Source organism: Cottoperca gobio, chromosome 9 (genome assembly GCF_900634415.1).
Source record: "Cottoperca gobio chromosome 9, fCotGob3.1, whole genome shotgun sequence".
Taxonomy (NCBI): domain Eukaryota; kingdom Metazoa; phylum Chordata; class Actinopteri; order Perciformes; family Bovichtidae; genus Cottoperca; species Cottoperca gobio.
In genome coordinates, this window is record NC_041363.1 from 29,502,832 (window position 1) to 29,520,333 (window position 17,502).

General features: G+C 41.9%; 1 protein-coding gene across 3 annotated transcripts in view; it reads left to right on the plus strand.

Moving 5' to 3' along the window:
* whrnb (whirlin b) overlaps nt 1-17,502 on the plus strand; it is a 110,602-nt gene that overhangs the window by 79,763 nt on the left and 13,337 nt on the right. For 2 of the 3 annotated variants that reach the window (XM_029439611.1, XM_029439607.1), the window contains exons 8-11: nt 3,818-3,892; nt 6,659-7,376; nt 8,321-8,493; nt 11,444-11,572. In XM_029439611.1, the coding sequence (XP_029295471.1) occupies nt 3,818-3,892; nt 6,659-7,376; nt 8,321-8,493; nt 11,444-11,572 (1,095 nt within the window). The remainder of the gene's footprint in view (nt 1-3,817; nt 3,893-6,658; nt 7,377-8,320; nt 8,494-11,443; nt 11,573-17,502) is intronic. The other variant, XM_029439610.1, reaches the window with a different exon arrangement.

The window sequence follows — 17,502 nt, forward strand, 5'->3', positions numbered from 1 at the left end:
AACTTTATAATGACCGTCCAGAGCCGCGAGCCACCTTCACTCTAAGCCTTTCCAGCCAACGTACAGCCAGTTGCGGGCGGCGCCGTGGCAAGGAGAAAATGTGCATCTCCGCGTACTTTGTCAGTTCAATAAGTCATAATTGACAGTGATCCCACAGCCCGGAATCTTCACTGCACAAGATTGCGATTAGCCGTCTAGTAATGATGCTTATAATCACTTATTTCTTTGTGAACATTTCAAAAGAACACGAAGCACGAAAACCAAGATCATGACACATACGGGTCCTAATGATGCGCTGATGCTAATTGCCAAAATTGTCCAATGAATTAGTTACCTGTCTGTCAGTCTGTATAACTTCATGTTTACTTCTCTTAGTTTGTTTGTAAAAAGTCAGTGTGAACAGGACCAATACTAAAATTCAACAATGTATCTTTTTTCCCAGGTGAAATAATTATTTTTCCCCAACGGTTCTGGCATGTGAAATCTCTTTTTGTTGGTTAGGATACTTTTGTTTATTTGTTCGTAATAATCATCACGCAAGGAAACATCAATGCTTTTATTTATTTTTAACAGTTTAATTAAAAAAATGTTTTAATAGATATTTGTTAGTCTGGTTTCACCTGAGGAGTTAGAAGATAGCGACAGGCTTAGTGTGAGAACATTACTTTGGAGTGCTCGTATGTTAAAAAAATAAATATTGATACTAGATGCTACTGAAAAATGTCTGAAGAAATATTGCGATGTATATTATATAGCTTTTTATTTTTTCCTAAGCCCAAATACTTTATTTGAAGGTGTTCATATGATCAAAACATACATGGGCAAGATGGGGACCTGAGGAATGGGGAATGACGTGTGTAGGCATGAGCAGTGACTGCTTTGTTCTCATTCTGTTTCAGACTTGCTTTTATCTTGCACTGCATTTTTTAATATCTATTCAGAGGATCCACATAGTACACTTAGTGTGTGTGTGTGTGTGTGTGTGTGTGTGTGTGTGTGTGTGTGTGTGTGTGGACCATGACACATTAGATTTTTCCGTCGCCCTCAGTCTCTCATCTTCCTGGCATCATTCTTTGTCACAGAGCCGCTCATCTTTGCAGCAGGTCAGCGACTATTGATGTTTCACTGTGTGCCACATCAATCCACAGAGACCTCATTGTGCCAGGGTACAGTCTGCTTCTGATCTACTTCCTCTAGCAGTCTGGCCCCTAGAAGACCCAACACTATAACTTAATATGACAACACAGTTTGGTTTTGTCTTGAACAAAGCGTGGATTATTACCCTCTGCTTCACGATTCCAACCCTCTCCCTGGCCAAACTTTGTCTCGTCATTGTTAGTTTCTTAAATGATGGTGATGCTGTTTTCCACGGCACACCATATTTCTGTGTAATTTCCTGTACTGACACATTAATTATAATATTTGTGATTGTTATATTACAACCCTCGATAAAAAGCTAATTGCATTTAATTGACAGCCACTACAGCCATTACTCGGCGAGAAACATGAAGATTCATTGTAGCAACACCATGTTATGACATTGTTGTCATAGATATTTCTATACAGGTTGGCTGCACGGTAGTGATTTATAATAGTCAATAGCTGCCAAAAAAAGAGTGAAGGGGTACTTGGAGATGTGCATGAAGAGCTAGAATCCTTGAGTTTTTCCTTGTGCGATGCGAGGGTCTAAGGACAGAGGATGTCGTAACCTGTACAGTCTGTAAAGCACACTGAGACAAATGTATAATTTGTGATATTGGGCTATACAAATAAATTTGATTTGATTTGATTTGATTTAGACTGAAGCTTAAAACCTCATGATGTCATTGTCAACTAAATATATAGGAGACTAAAAAACTCTGCTGGATAATATTTTATAGTCCAGCGGTGAAACATTTTAAAATAAAATAACTTAACCAAATTATTTTTTTCTTTTGGTAAATTACTTTTATCGGGCACACATGGCAACCCTTGCCAGAAACCAGACCAGTGCAATTGGTGGGGTTCTGCTTGCCCATTATTTGTGATGATTGACCTTGACTAATGAAACAAAAGAGGTCTAAGAAAATCCTGCAATTACAAAAATGACAACGTAAAAGGACATTATTTCACTTTTATTAGAATTGAGCTACTATCCTTATATAATTGAAATGTAAAAGTCGATAAGATTAGGATTCCTCATTGCCTGCCAAATAAAAAAATAGGTCTATGTCCATTTCACATTCAATTTCACAGGCTTTTTTCACAGCAGACATTTTACCTTGTTATAGTAGGAAAAGCACAGGTGTAACGATAATATCTAGAAGGGCACTCGGAGAGTGCAGAGGTCCACCAAGGCCGGTTCCAGTGAAATAAGTGAAAAGTGAAAAGTAATGCATGGAACCACTTTGTAATACAGATTCCAACCAAAATGTAATTCCTAGACTAATTCTTCCTTGGACCATGCTACACCCTTCCACCCAAGCTTCATGAAAATCCTGCCAGTAGTTTTGGTTACAAACAGACAAACAAACCAACAAACCGAAATATCAAATATATCCATACATATTGGTGGCGGTAACAACAATAACAATGGCTCTTTGGTTATTACAGTTTCTTATGCTTTTGAAGTCTGTGTATGTTCCGTTAATACAGTTATTTCATTCAGTCTGAAACCAACACATTCTCACTCCCAACTCTTCAAATATCACTTTTTTATGCACTGGGTACCCCTTTAGCGAGAGTAGTTCGACTAGACTGCACGATGTGGTTAACCTTACATTACATGACGTAAGGTAAGTATGCTAGTTACGTGACTTTATTTAGTATGTTATGTTACTACCTGGTTGGATTATGGACACAAAATACTTTGTGAGGTTTATGAGGAGATTATGGACTTGGTTAAAAGGACTACATACACTTCTTAATTTAAGTGCGTACATGGCGTAAGGCAAGTACATTATGTATGCGACGTAAGTAGGCTACGTTATGTAGGTTAACTTACATGCTCAAGTTCAAATATGTCAACGGTGCGTTTTCGCTTTACACAGGACACAAATAGGGGCTTCCTGGGTGAAAGTCCTTTGTTAGTTTGACCCATGCATCAATCATAACCTCTTCCCTTCACCGACCTTTGCCGCTACTACATTCCCTGACTTCCCCATTTACTCCCGCCATAATTACTACAGCCACTACAGACAGCCCTGCAAGTGCAAAGCTGATGCTAGAAGTGTAATTCATGCTTCATAGTTTGACACGTAAGGCCACTGACCAATATGCTGTATTTGACAAGGTGGGAGCCCTGCTTTAACACAGAAAAACAAAACACAAATGGAAAATGATGATTGCCTGCTTTCATTAAATTGAATTGATCTGTGTTTATTTTTATTTTTATTATATATGCATCTCTATTTTATTTATTGACAACTTCATAATTACTACAATAAAAGTCAATCTTATAACACTCTCATAACACATTCGTTGCTTTGGTAAATTTATAGTGAATGAAATAGTGAAATGATGGTATTCCTCAATTTGCTGGAGGACCATGTAGGGCCCTTAAGAGACTCCTGCTGCTCCCTGAAGCCAACTTTGGAAACCACTGCTCAGTAGCAATGAAATGATAGAATCTACAGGCCTAAACGCCACCAAATGATTCAGCTTTTACAGAAAAATAACGTTGGTTCTAACTGTCTAAACCTTTTTGCACTCATTATGTTGCCCTTGGGACAAATCCCATCCATTTGCCATACATTAAGTAGGCTACAGTAAACCATACTAAGTTTTTATTACAGATTTAGCCCTGCAGTACATCAAGGCTTCATATTTTTTCTTTCAGACCGACTGCTCTGTTGGTGGCTGGACAGAAAAAGACCAGAAAGAGAACACTAATGCCTTACAGAACATTGCACTGGTATGTGTCACTTTGTTTTATCTGCCATAAAAAAGATGCATATGCAGGGATAACTGTCTTTTCTATTAATAGGTTTCCATGTTTGTCCATCTCTATCAACCAATACCTCAAGCATCAGATTTGGTTTAACAATCAAGATAAGACAAAAAGGTCAAGGGTCTGAAACGCCCAATCCGAATGTTAACAGCCTATTAAATGGCCGTTATCAGTGGTTATCGCTGCTATTCTAACACATCAGATGGGCCAAACTGCACCTACCTAAACCTAAAAACCAAAAAAAAAGTTTGAGAACCGGATGAAGTGTCAGGTTTTGAACACAAACAAAAACAACATCTTTAGGCTTAGGCAACATAATAATTTCAATTTGTAGTACTGGTGGAGTCTACTTTTTCTGTGTTGGCTTCAAATTGCTTACCCTACCCATACTTGTCAACCCTCCCGTTTTTCCCGGGATTATCCCGTATTTTCTCTTCTATCCCGTTTTCCTCCCGTTTAAATATTTTCCTGTAATTATCCCGTATTTTTAACCCTTCAAAAAGAAAAAGAAGGACTAATTTAAAAAAGTGTACAGTAGCCTCCGATAGAGCAGGTGGCAGTATTATGTTTAACATGAGCTGAAAAACGTTATCCGCCAGTAAACACACAGAAGAAGAAAACAGGAACAATAACACAGAAGAAGACGAGAACATATGGATGAGAGTCACAGTGAACGGGAGATAGATGGAGACGCAGTTGTACCTGCCAAAAAAGTTCAAACTTTATGTAAGTAATATTTTTTATTTAATAAAAAGCATAATCAATAAAGAGTCGGGCAAACTCATGCTTTTTGTAAAGTGTGCCATTCATATTTTAGCTTTGCACACGGCGGAAAAAACGATGTTCGCCACCACGAAAAAGTGTCCAAGCACAAGCACGCCAAGAGGCACAAAAACATACACTGTCAATGACTTCATGTGTGACAAGAACTGTTTCAGAGGCAAACAAAGTGACCAAAGCTGAGGGAAAGATGTCAATGCTTTGCGCCAAAAATAATGTAGCCTTCAGCTTCTGCGATGATTTCAGTAGCAGTGTAGCGGACATGTTTCCTGACTCTGCCATCGCAAGGAAGTAGGCTACTCGTTGGGGAAAAAAAAAAGCCACACAACTCATCAATCATCAAATAAATTGATGATAATAACTAATAAATAAAATACATACATTTTATAAACATGTCTGTACAAGTAATACATACTTTAAATAAACATGTATTTCCTGAATGTATATACCCGTCCCTTATGTGTTTACATTTACATTACATGGGTGGGGGCTGGGTGGCTGAGAGCTGTTAAAATATGGGCGGAGTCCACCAAAAGATTTCCCTTATTTTTAAATTCCAATGTTGACAGGTATGACCCTACCTAACATAAGTATGCACGTCCACTCCCACCTCATCAGCTCACCTGGGCTGCAGCTGCTTCTCATCTCCAATCAGGATTTAGGCCTCTCCTTACTCACTCACTCTTGGCCAGATTCAATATCAATAAAATATATATTTTTTAAATGTTCCTGATGCCTGCACGTACTAGATGTGATTTTGAAGTCGAAAGCTGCTACATGCACTAATTTCTAATAATGCTATAGTAAATATGGTGTCTCACATTTCAGTAGCCTATATTTCTTCAGTCTACTTTAATGCTAAATTGTTCACCATTTTGGGATATATGCCTATTTGCTTTCTTTCCAAGAAGGATGAGAAGATTGATATCTATCTCATATCTGTGTGTACAGAGCTGGAGTCAGGATATGGAAGCAGGAGGAAACAGCTAGCCTGGCTATGTCTAAAGTCAAACTATCACTGGATACACTGCACAGAAGTATTGGGCGGATAAAAAAAAATTCATACCAATAATAATATTTTCTGCGGGCCGGGAGCCATGTTCATGTGTTTCAAGTGGGAAAAAAGTTATTTGTGACTGTTGGAAAAAATATTCCTAATAATCAAATAAAAGGGTTGAATCTATATTCTTTTGAAGAAGGAGCGAGTTATACATACAAAGATGATCAAACTCACACACAAAGATTTGTAAGATCTGCTGTGTTGCTCAGAGAAACAACTGTCTGCTTCCACATATATACCCACACATCAAAGGACTAATTTATTCAGATTGGAGGGGTCTAAAGGAATGAATTTACACAGATCAAAAGGAACACATCTATTCAGAGAGATCATCTTTGATGTTTATTACTTATGTTTACAGTAAATAACAGATGCGCTGATCCATCACCTGATGACTGTTCTTATATTGCTCTACAGTTCCTCAGCAGTTTGTCTCCTGTCCCCTGCTGTGTTTAGCCCTCAGTTTAACCTCTTGCCTTTTGCTGTGTTAATTACTTAGTTACTGGATTTTTCCCATCAGTAACACAGGTCAACATGTCGCAGGAGTCAACATGTCGCAGGAGTCACCTGACCGTTATTGTAAACCTCTTTCTGTTTGTGTACAGATTTAAAAAATGTAAATGCTTTACAGGAGTTGATACGTGGATTTTTCAACTTTGGACAGAGCCAAGCTAGCGGTTTCTCCCTGCTTCCAGTTTTTATGCTAAGCTAGGCTAACCACATCATGACTCCAGCTATGTATTTAACACAGACATGAGATTGATAATGATCTTCTCATCTTATTCTCAGAAGTCTGTAACCACACTAGATCAACCAGTACTGAAATCTTAAGGGTTATCATTTTTGTCTGCCTTTTTCATTTTTTACTGTTACCTTATTTTCATTGACAGGCTCAAATGCAGGCTTCAGGTGAATCTCCTTCATTATTCAGGGCTACTCCTCTCCAGGCTCCGAGTAGGCTGTCAAGGGAGAAGGAGCTCAGCCGGAAGCCTTCAGCCCGGAGGGTGCAGCTCGGCTCCAGCCCGCTGTTTACTGGCCCAACCCGGCTGCTCCAGGACTGCCTACACAAGTCGCTCAAATCCCTCCCCACCACTCACCAGTCTTCACCACCCTCTGCCCACCACACTTGTGCTGGTGCCAGCCACCACACTTCCCTCAATACACTCCATCACACCTGCCAGAGTTCCCTTCAACTCTCTGACTCTGAACATCACAACCACCCCCACTTTGCTCATCCCTTCCACCACCATGCTGCCCAAAACAGCCGGCAAAGCTCAGGTCACCACACCTGTCCAGGCTTCCTGCACCACCGGGAATCCTCCAGCTCTGCTAAACCAGAGGCATCTGTCAAGCTAGCTTTCAGATCCAGCTCCTGTGAGAAGTCCTCCTTTTTGTCAAAGTCTGCCTCCTCTTCCAAAGCGGCATCTCCCATGCAATCCCCTCATCCATCACCCCATCCGTCGCCATGCCCCTCCCCCTGCCCCTCTCTCTTTACACCTGCTGCTCCACTCTGTAGTCCTGATAGGCCCTGCTCGCCTGCCCTCATGCAGAAAGTCATCATAACAGACATGAACCGGCTTTCAGCAGACTCCAGAACACAGCAAAGAGGTACACAACTATGTGTGAGTGTGTGTGTTGTCTCCCTATGCAGGGATCCCTCAAAAGTGGGCAAAATTATAATTTCTTACTAATACCAAGAACAACATTGCCTTTGTGATTGTGTTAAGTAGCATATCTCTGCTGGTAGGAAATGAATGTGCCATCTGGCTGCTGAGTTCTTGCTTTATTGCTGGTTCCAAATTCTGAATGTGCCTTTCTTTGATAGATGTTGGATGTTAAGCTACTTTCAAAGAAAATCAATATTTCCTGCCATGGTTTTTAAAAATTATTATTATGTTTGCTTTTTTGCCTTTTTATTAAATAGTTTACAGTACATACAGGAAACATAGAGAACAAGTGTGGGATGATGTGAGACTTTTGGAGTAATGTTCTCTAATCTTACATCTTTTCATTCCAATGTAGTCATCCAACTTAGTTAGCTGCACAGAGACAGGCTCAAATGTAAGAGAACATATAAAGTTTTGATTTAAATAAGTTTAAATAAAAAAGAGAGGACAATAAAAGAGCTATATACAATATGTTGGTTATGCTACCTTATAAAAGAATAGTGCACATATTTGTGCCAAATAAATCCAGTAGTGTGTGGCTATATTGTACAATATTGACCATACAGTGTATAGAATATTCTATGGAAATGTAAATAATACTCAAATCAAGTCAACAGGTAAAGTTTGAATTAACAGTGAACAGCATCAACAGCAACAAAAGCAGATTGGAAAACGGTGTACATTATCATACTAAAATATGATAAGATCATACTGAAATATATGTTTAGAGGGGATATGATATATAAAGCCTGTCTCTAAAATAAGTCTCAAATAATGGTTCTCTATGTAGCTGAAGTAAATAAGTCCACTGTCCGAGAACAGACAATACCTCAGTTGCTGTATGCATTGACTGTTTGTAAACTAACATGAGAGTGTCTCATCCAGGGGCCACCCTGTCCCAGCTGTCAGACAGTGGCCAGACTCTGAGTGAGGACAGTGGGGTGGATATAGCCGAGGCAGGAGGCCTCAGTAAGGATGGCAGCCCTCGACCCAGCAAGAACCAGCAGGGTCATCTGGAAAAGCCAGGGGCCTATGCACCTTCTCCAGGCACCAGACATGTGAGGGCTTCACACTGTCAAAAATATCACTTCAACAAGTCATTAGGTTCACCATGCTGCTTTTAGTTTGTTCTTGTTCTGGAACACTACTTCTGTTGCTTTCATTGAATCCACTCATCAACTCAAACGAAAAGATGAAGAAAGCAACAAAAAAAAAAATGTGCATAAAAGGAGAAGAATGTGTTGTGAAAAATCAATCACGTCAAAGTAAGACAAGTATTTGAGTATTTGGAAATGTATTAAATAAATTGAATTAATCATCTTCCAATTGGGTGACAATATCAGAAATGAAAACACATTATAACAAAGATGTATAGATGTTAAGATGTGCTTAAATATGTTTAAACACCAAGGCCCCAACACTCGACACAAACAATTGCACAGTAATAGTAATATTTTGGCACTGACTTAAAATATGAAAGTAAGTAAGAAGCCTCAGCATTGATTTCTTGGTCATAGTTCATTGGCATAACAGGACAAAACAGACATCTACAAATGTGGGAGTGCACTCATTTAATCTGTCATGCTTGTCATGAAAAAGACAGCTCTGTTAATCCACATTATATAACTACTACATTATTTGAAAAATAATTATAGGCTAATTATAATACTAATTATAGTATATTATATATTATAGTATATAGCATACTAGCTTCTTTTTGCTAGCTTCTTGCTACGTCTTTGTCCCTTTTCAGTCAGAGTGTTCCACATTCAGTTCATTTCGACAAAGTAATGTTACTGTAGCTTAATTAAACAGCAACATTTCAAGTAACAGCAGCTGAAGACAAAAGGCTTACATCAGTTTGCATTAGTAGCAGAGTATTCAAAAGGGGTGGCTAAGCAGAATCCTGCATAACAATTGTTTTTCACTGTTGGCTAAATTAACTTCAGGGTAGGTACAAACTAGTGTGAACAAAGTTATATTCAACCATGACCACACTCAAAGAGTGGGGTGAGGCGCAATAAACTGTACAAATGGGGATAACAGCTCACTCTTTCAGACAGTTTGTACTCAAATGCTTTCACAGTGTTGCATTCAGCTGCACACATGTCAGGTGAGAGAAGTAGATGTTTGACGAATGCAGTTAAAACCCTTTAACACCTCCACACACCTGACTATTCATTGCGTGAACTGGTCTTGCTTGTTGGATTGTTGGTTCCGTAAAGTTACAAAAATGATCGAGGGTAACTCACTAATACGACTTTTTTCCTCACCAAAAAGTGAGCAATTTGCAGTTCCGATCTACAGGACTGTCTCAGAAAATTAGAATATTGTAAAAAAGTTCTTTATTTTCTGTAATGCAATTAAAAAAACAAAAATGTCATACATTCTGGATTCATTACAAATCAACTGAAATATTGCAAGCCTTTTATTATTTTAATATTGCTGATTATGGCATACAGCTTAAGAAAACTCAAATATCCTATCTCTAAATATTAGAATATCATGAAAAAGTATACTAGTAGGGTGTTCAACGAATCACTTGAATCGTCTAATTAACTCGAAACACCTGCAAGGGTTTCCTGAGCCTTGAAAAACACTCAGCTTGGTTCAGTAAACTAAATCACAAGTATGGGGAAGACTGCTGATCTGACTGCTGTCCAGAGGACCATCATTGACACCCTCCATCAGGAGGGTAAGACACAAAAAGAAATGTCTCAAAGAGCAAGCTGTTCACAGAGTGCAGTTTCAAAGCACATCCACAAAAAGTCTGTTGGAAGGGGGAAATGTGGCAGGAAACGCTGCACAACCAAGAGAGATGACCGCAGCCTTAACAGCATTGTGAAGAAGAGTCGCTTCCAGAATTTGGGGGAGCTTCAAAGACAGTGGACTGAAGCTGGAGTCCAGGTATCAAAAGCCACTGTTCACAGACGTGTCCGGGAAATGGGTTACGATAGCCGTATTCCCATGGTCAAGCCACTTCTGAACTCAAGACAACGGAAGAAGCGTCTGACTTGGGCTATGGAAAAGAAGCACTGGACAGTTGCAGAGTGGTCCAAAGTCCTCTTTTCAGACGAAAGCAAGTTTTGTATTTCATTTGGAAGTCAAGGTGCCAGAGTCTGGAGAAAGGCTGGAGAGGAGCAAAATCCAAGTTGCTTGAAATCCAGTGTGAAGTTCCCACAGTCAGCGATGGTTTGGGGAGCCATGTCAGCTGCTGGTGTTGGTCCACTGTGTTTCATCAAGCCCAGAGTAAATGCAGCTGTGTACCAAGAGATTTTAGAGCACTACATGCTTCCGTCTGCTGAAAAGCTCTATGGAGATGAGGAATTCATTTTCCAGCATGATCTGGCACCTGCCCACAGTGCCAAAACCACCAGTAACTGGTGTACTGACCATGGCATTACTGTCCTCGATTGGCCTGCCAATTCCCCTGACCTGAACCCCATAGAGAATATGTGGGGTATTGTGAAGAAGAAGCTGAAAGACACCAGACCCAACAATGCTAATGAGCTAAAGGCCGCCATTGAAGCATCCTGGGCATCCATAACACCTCAGCAATGCCACAGGCTGATTGCCTCCATGCCACGCCGCATTGATGCAGTAATCCGTGCAAAAGGATTCCCAACCAAGTACTGAGTGCATTAATGGACATTTTCAAATGTTTGATTTTGTTTTGCTGTTATAAATCTTTTGTTTTTACTTGGTCTGAGGAACTATTCTAATTTTTTGAGATAGGATTTTTGAGTTTTCTTAAGCCGTAAGCCATAATCAGCAATATTAAAATAATAAAAGGCTTGCAATATTTCAGTTGATTTGTAATGAATCCAGAATGCATGACATTTTTGTTTTTTTAATTGCATTACAGAAAATAAAGAACTTTATCACAATATTCTAATTTTCTGAGACAGTCCTGTACATCTACAAAATGTGCAATGGTGACAATATAGTGTTGAACCGTGCTCTCAATTGCTTTCGCTTCTGACCTCTCTTCACTTTGTGTCCCAACAGACTGGCTCACCTGTCCCATTGCCCACTGCTACCTTGGTACGAGTGGTGAAAAATTCCAACACCCTTGGCATCGCTATCGAGGGGGGAGCCAACACACGGCAACCTTTGCCGCGAATAGTCACCATTCAGGTAAGACAGCCATGAATTATAGGGTTCGGCTGATTTATGGTTTGAAACAATTTTTTTGTTCAGTCTTGTCTTTAAAAACTACTGTACCTGTACATAACTTGAAATCTGCCTTTAAAAATAATCAGTTTCATAAGCATCTGATTATGAAACTGATTATTAGTAGGTAGGCAAAGAATCATTAGTCCATGGAGAAAGCAGAAGGGTCAGGCAGGTATAGGTTCCAGGTAACATTATACAGTATACTGCAAGGCTGACGAGGGAAAGTGGAGTCTGAGGGGCATCTGGTGGACAGGTAGAGAAAAGCAATGAATGGATTTTGGGATGTGGGAATGTGGCTGGAGGGACTTGGAGAGGCCGAATTGACACAAAAGGTTTAATACAACATTGTTTCACAAGTGCAGTTGTACTACACACCTAACTCCTGGAAACATAATTTGATGGGTAAAATCCATGGGGACAGATTTTGTTTTGCATACAGTCAATCAAATCACTACGATTTAAAAGTAATTGCATATAGCCAAGAAAGTGGCGCAACAAAGAGTAATACAATCAATATATGGTGCTAGAAGTTTGGTGAGGTAGTGGCTAGTAGTAAACATAGTTGGTGAAAAGTGTTAGTGTTGCTTTTTTTAAATTTGGAAATCAAATGAATTTAGATGGTTGTAGATGCAAATGATAGTTTGTCTGATTCATTACCCAACTGCAGAATTAAAATTCATTATTGTTACAGACTGTATGCCCTTCAGGGATGTTTTTAGCTACTCCTTTGTAATTGAATGTCACAGCAAATAAACATATGTAGTACTAAGGATTATATTGAATCAGTTAGTTAGTGGAGGAAGGATTAATGCATGGATGGATGGATTAACCTGTGGCTCTGTTTGTATAAGAAGAGCAAATGTAACACTGTACACACAGAGATACAAAAACACACAAAGACATCATCCTTTACTTTCTTCAATAGCTGAATTTATTTTCTAAATGTCAAGGGAAAAAACAGGCAATTTAAAGTTCCAAGGACTGTGATTTGTGAATTTTACTGACAATCTCAGTATTTTAAAGGCATAGCCATAGAGCAACATTAACATTAATTAGTCGTTGTTGTATCCACCTGATGAATATAAGTGCCACATTCTCTCTCGTTTACCTCTGGTTTGGTCTCCTCCAACTCTTGAATAAGATTACTGGCTCTTTAGCTGACTGTCTTCACCAGCTATGTCTGTCTGCCAGCAGGTAGTGTGTAAAGAGTATATAATTGCTTTTTCACTGAAAACAAGGTTGAAGTGCAAAATGTGCGTGGCAGTGAAACCAAAATAACGAGCGAAAAGACACTGAGAATCTCTGTCGAGCTAAGGGTCAGATTAATTCTCTGGGATTTAAATAAAATGTAATGTAAACAGTAAGATGTACTATTATTAGTACATATATAATATAACAAAATACCATCAGAACCTCCAAGAACAATCAGTTCAGTGGGCCGTATATTTATTACACTCTTAGTTATTATATATGATAGATCAGGAATGGGCAACTTTGAGGATAGTCAAAGTCTGTCTTCTCTAACAGAGGGCCGCTTTCCTCAGTAGGATACTATAACCCCATCATTCAAATAGCCAACTATAGCTACTAATTTAATCTAATTTAATGTACATTGTACCAATTTCTAGTTTTCATATTTTTTCAATAGCTCTCTCTCTCTCAGGACTATGAACTTTTCTATTTTTCATATTCAAATGCATTTAGTAGTCCTAATTCTTCAACTCATTGAATTAGATTATTAATTAGCTTTACACATAAACAGATGATCTGCATTCCTGAGTGATATATTATTTCATATGCAAATGGTTAAAAAGATCATAACTCAATGTAAACAAACACCAACACTGAGTTTAACTAAGAATTCATTGTTTTATTGTATTTCTACTCTTCCCTCAAATTACATAAACACATTACACATACATTAAACATACCTTAAACATAAACTATAAAACCAGCATGCATTCATGCTGGTTTCACACAGCTGGATCAGTAAGCTATACATCTCAATGAGATACTTGTGGCCTGTCCTGCTGGTGTACAATACACTGAATGTCAATATCAACATTTGTACATCCGATCTGCATGAGATGGAACAGTGTCTCATCTGTCAGTCTGTTTCTCTCTCTTGACTTAACGTGCTTCATTGTAGAGGAGTTGTTCTCGCAGATGTATGTGCTGCCAAACATGCTAATCATTGAGAGCGCAAAATCCCTGAGGAGTGGAAAGCGGGACTCGGGTAGCAATCTCCAAAAGGAAATTCCCCTCTCCTGGCGCTTTGCTAGAAAGAAGGGTTCTGACTGCAGTTCACACATTTCAAGCTCCACTCAGAGGCAGCAGAGAGAAGGTCAGTGAATAACTCGATGCGTTGCGTGGAAATCTTAAGAGCGGTTCATAAACTGCTGCTGCAGTGTTTCTTTGTCAGCTCTGTACTTGGATAATGTTTTTTCGCATTCAGGGGCATCTTTGTGCATCTCTTCACATGAGGGGAAGTGTGCCAAATTAGGACGGTCGGCTGAAAATCCTTCTTTAAACAGAATCAGTTTAGTAAGAAATCAAATCAAATGTATTTATATAGTCCAATATCACAAATGACACATTTGTCATAGTGGGCTTTACGGACTTTACAGTCCTTAGACCCTCACACCGCACAAGGAAAAACTTCCTAAAAGAAACCTCACAATTAAAGGGGGAAAATGTTAGAAACCTCAGGGAGAGACTGAGGAGGACGGACAGACGTGCAATAGATGACGTGTGTACAGGATAAACAACATAGTACAAATACAACATCCATTTGACAGAAACGATGTTGTGATCAAAAAAGAGAGAAAGTATGGATGAATCCAGGATAATGTCAAAAAGGCTTCCCGGTGTCCGGCAGGACCAGGGCTGCAGGCGCAGCCACGATTCATGATCCTGACTTTATCAGTGGCAATCTGCTGTGGCCCACCACTCATGGGAAAAAACGCTGGGGTCGGGTCGGGTGCGCTGTCACACGGGTGGCAGTGATGGTCAGGGACCTCGACGGACCAGATCCGGATAGCAGAGGCTGGCTCTGGGGACGTGGAACGTCACCTCTCTGTGGGGGAAGGAGCCGGAACTAGTGCGGGTGGTGGATCGCTACCAGTTGGATCTGGTGGGGCTTACCTCTACGCACAGAGAACCGTACTCCTGGATAGGGGTTGGACTCTATTCTTCTCCGGAGTTGCCCAAGGTGTGAGGCGTCGGGTGGGTGTGGGGATAATCACAAGTCCCCGGCTGAGCGCTGCTATGATGGAGTTCACCCCGGTGGACGAGAGGGTCGCCTCCCTACGCCTTCGGGTTATGGGGGGGAAAACTCTGACTGTTGTTTGTGCCTATGCCCCAAACCGCAGTTTGGAGTATTCGGCCTTCTTGGAGATCCTGAATGGAGCCCTGCAGGGGGCTCCAGTAGGGAAACTTCAACGCACACGTGGGAAACAATGGAGACACTTGGAGAGGCTTGATTGGGAGGAACGGCCTCCCTGATCTAAATCCGAACGGCCGTTTGTTGTTGGACTTCTGTGCTAGTCATGGAATGGCCATAACAAACACCATGTTCGAACATAAGGATGTTCATAAGTGTGCGTGGTACCAGAGCACCCTAGGCCAAAGGTCAATGATCGATTTTGTAATCGTATCATCTGATCTGAGGCCGCATGTTTTGGACACTCGGGTGAAGAGAGGGGCGGAGCTGTCGACTGATCACCATCTGGTGGTGAGTTAGATCAAGGGGTGGGGGAAGACTCTAGACGGACCTGGTAAGCCCAAACGGGTAGTGCGGGTGAACTCGGAACGTCTGGAGGAAGCCCCTGTTCTGGAGATCTTCAACTCACACCTTCGGCGAAGCTTTTCATACATCCCTGTGGAGGTTGGGGGCATTGAACCTGAGTGGGCAATGTTCAAAACCTCTATTGCTGAAGCTGCGGTGATGAGCTGTGGTCTCAAGGTCTTAAGTGCTTCAAGGAGCGGTAACCCTCGAACAACGTGGTGGACCCCGGTGGTCAGGGAAGCCGTCTGACTGAAGAAGGAGTCCTTCCGGGTTATGTTATCCGGGAGGACTCCGGAAACAGTTGCAGGGTAGGACCAGAAGGGCGGCAGCCTCTGCCGTGTCAGAGGCAAAGCAGCGGGTGTGGGAGAATTTCAGAGAAGCTATGGAGAAGGACTTTCGGTCGGCACCAAGGTGTTTCTGGAAAACCATCCGGCACCTCAGGAGGGAGAAGCGGTGTACAGCAAGGGTGGGACCCTGTTGACTTTGACTGAGAAGGTTATCGGGCGGTGGAAGGAGCACTTTGAGGATCTCCTGAATCCGACTAACACACCCTCTATGGTAGAGGCAGAGCTGGAAGCTGATGGGGGATCATCGTCAATGTCCCTGACGGAAGTCACTGAGGTAGTCAAACAACTCCACAGTGGCAAAGCCGCAGGGGTTGATGAGATCCATCCAGAAATGCTGAAGGCTTTGGTTGTTGAGGGGCTGTCTTGGTTGACACGCCTCGTCAACATTACATGGAAGTCTGGGACAGTGCCTAGAGGGTGGCAGACCGGGGTGGTGGTTCCCCTATTTGAAAAAGGGGGACCAGAGAGTGTGTGCCAACTACAGGGGTATCAAACTTCTCAGCCTCCCAGGTAAAGTTTACTCCAAGGTACTGGAAAAGAGGGTTCGGCCAGTAGTCGAACTTCTGATTGAAGAGGAATAATGTGTATTACGTCCTGGTCATGTAACAATGGACCAACTCTTCACTCTCGCAAGGATCCTGGAAGGGGGCCTGGGAGTACGCCCAACCGGTCGTATGACCGGGTTCCCCCGGGTGATACTGTGGGAAGTGCTGCGGGAGTATGGGGTCTGAGGGCCATCCAATCCCTGTATGCCCAAAGAGAGAGTTGTGTCCGGATACTCGGCAGTAAGTCGGACTTGTTCCCAGTGGATGTTGGCCTCTGCCAGGGCTGCGCTTTATCACCAATCCTGTTTGTGATATTCATGGAGGTGTAGTCGTGGAGGAGAGGGGTTGCTATTCGGTGGCCTGAGGATCTCATCGCTGCTCTTTGCAGATGATGTGGTCGTGATGGCATCATCGGTCTCTGACCTACAACAGTCACTGGATCGGTTCGCAGCCGAGTGTGACGCGGTTGGGATGAGGATCAGCACCTCAAAATCTGAGGCCATGGCTCTCAGCAGGAAACCAGTGGATTGCCTACTCCGGGTAGAGAATGAGCCCTTGCCCCAAGTGAAGGAGTTCAAGTACCTAGCAGTCTTATTCGCGAGTGAGGGGATGATGGAGCGAGAGATTGGCCGGAGAATCAAAGCAGCAGGGGCGGTACTGCTTTACAGCACCGTTGTGACGAAAAGAGAGCTGAGCCAGAAGGCAAAGCTCTCAATCTATCTGTCGAACTTCGTTCCTACCCTCACCTATGGTCACGAAGGCTGGGTCATGACCGAAAGAACGAGATCATGGGTACAAGCGGCCAAAATGGGTTTTCTCAGACGGGTGACTGGTATCTCCTTTAGAGATAGGGTGAGAAGCTCAGCCATCCGTGAGAGACTCGGAGTAGAGCCGCAGCTCCTTTACGTTGAAAGGAGCCAGTTGAGGTGGTTCGGGCATCTAGTAAGGATGCCACCTGGGCGCCTCCCTAGGGAGGTGTTCCAGGCACGTCCAGCGGTGAGGAGACCCCGGGGAAGACCCAGGACTCGGTGGAGAGATTATATCTCCTCACTGGCCTGGGAACGCCTCAGGATCCCCCAGTCGGAGCTGGAGGATGTGGCCCGGAGAAGGGAAGATTGGGGTTCCTTACTGGAGCTGCTGCCCCCGCGACCCGATCCCGGATAAGCGGTGGACGATGGATGGATGGACCTGGCCTGGAAACCCCTCAACGGC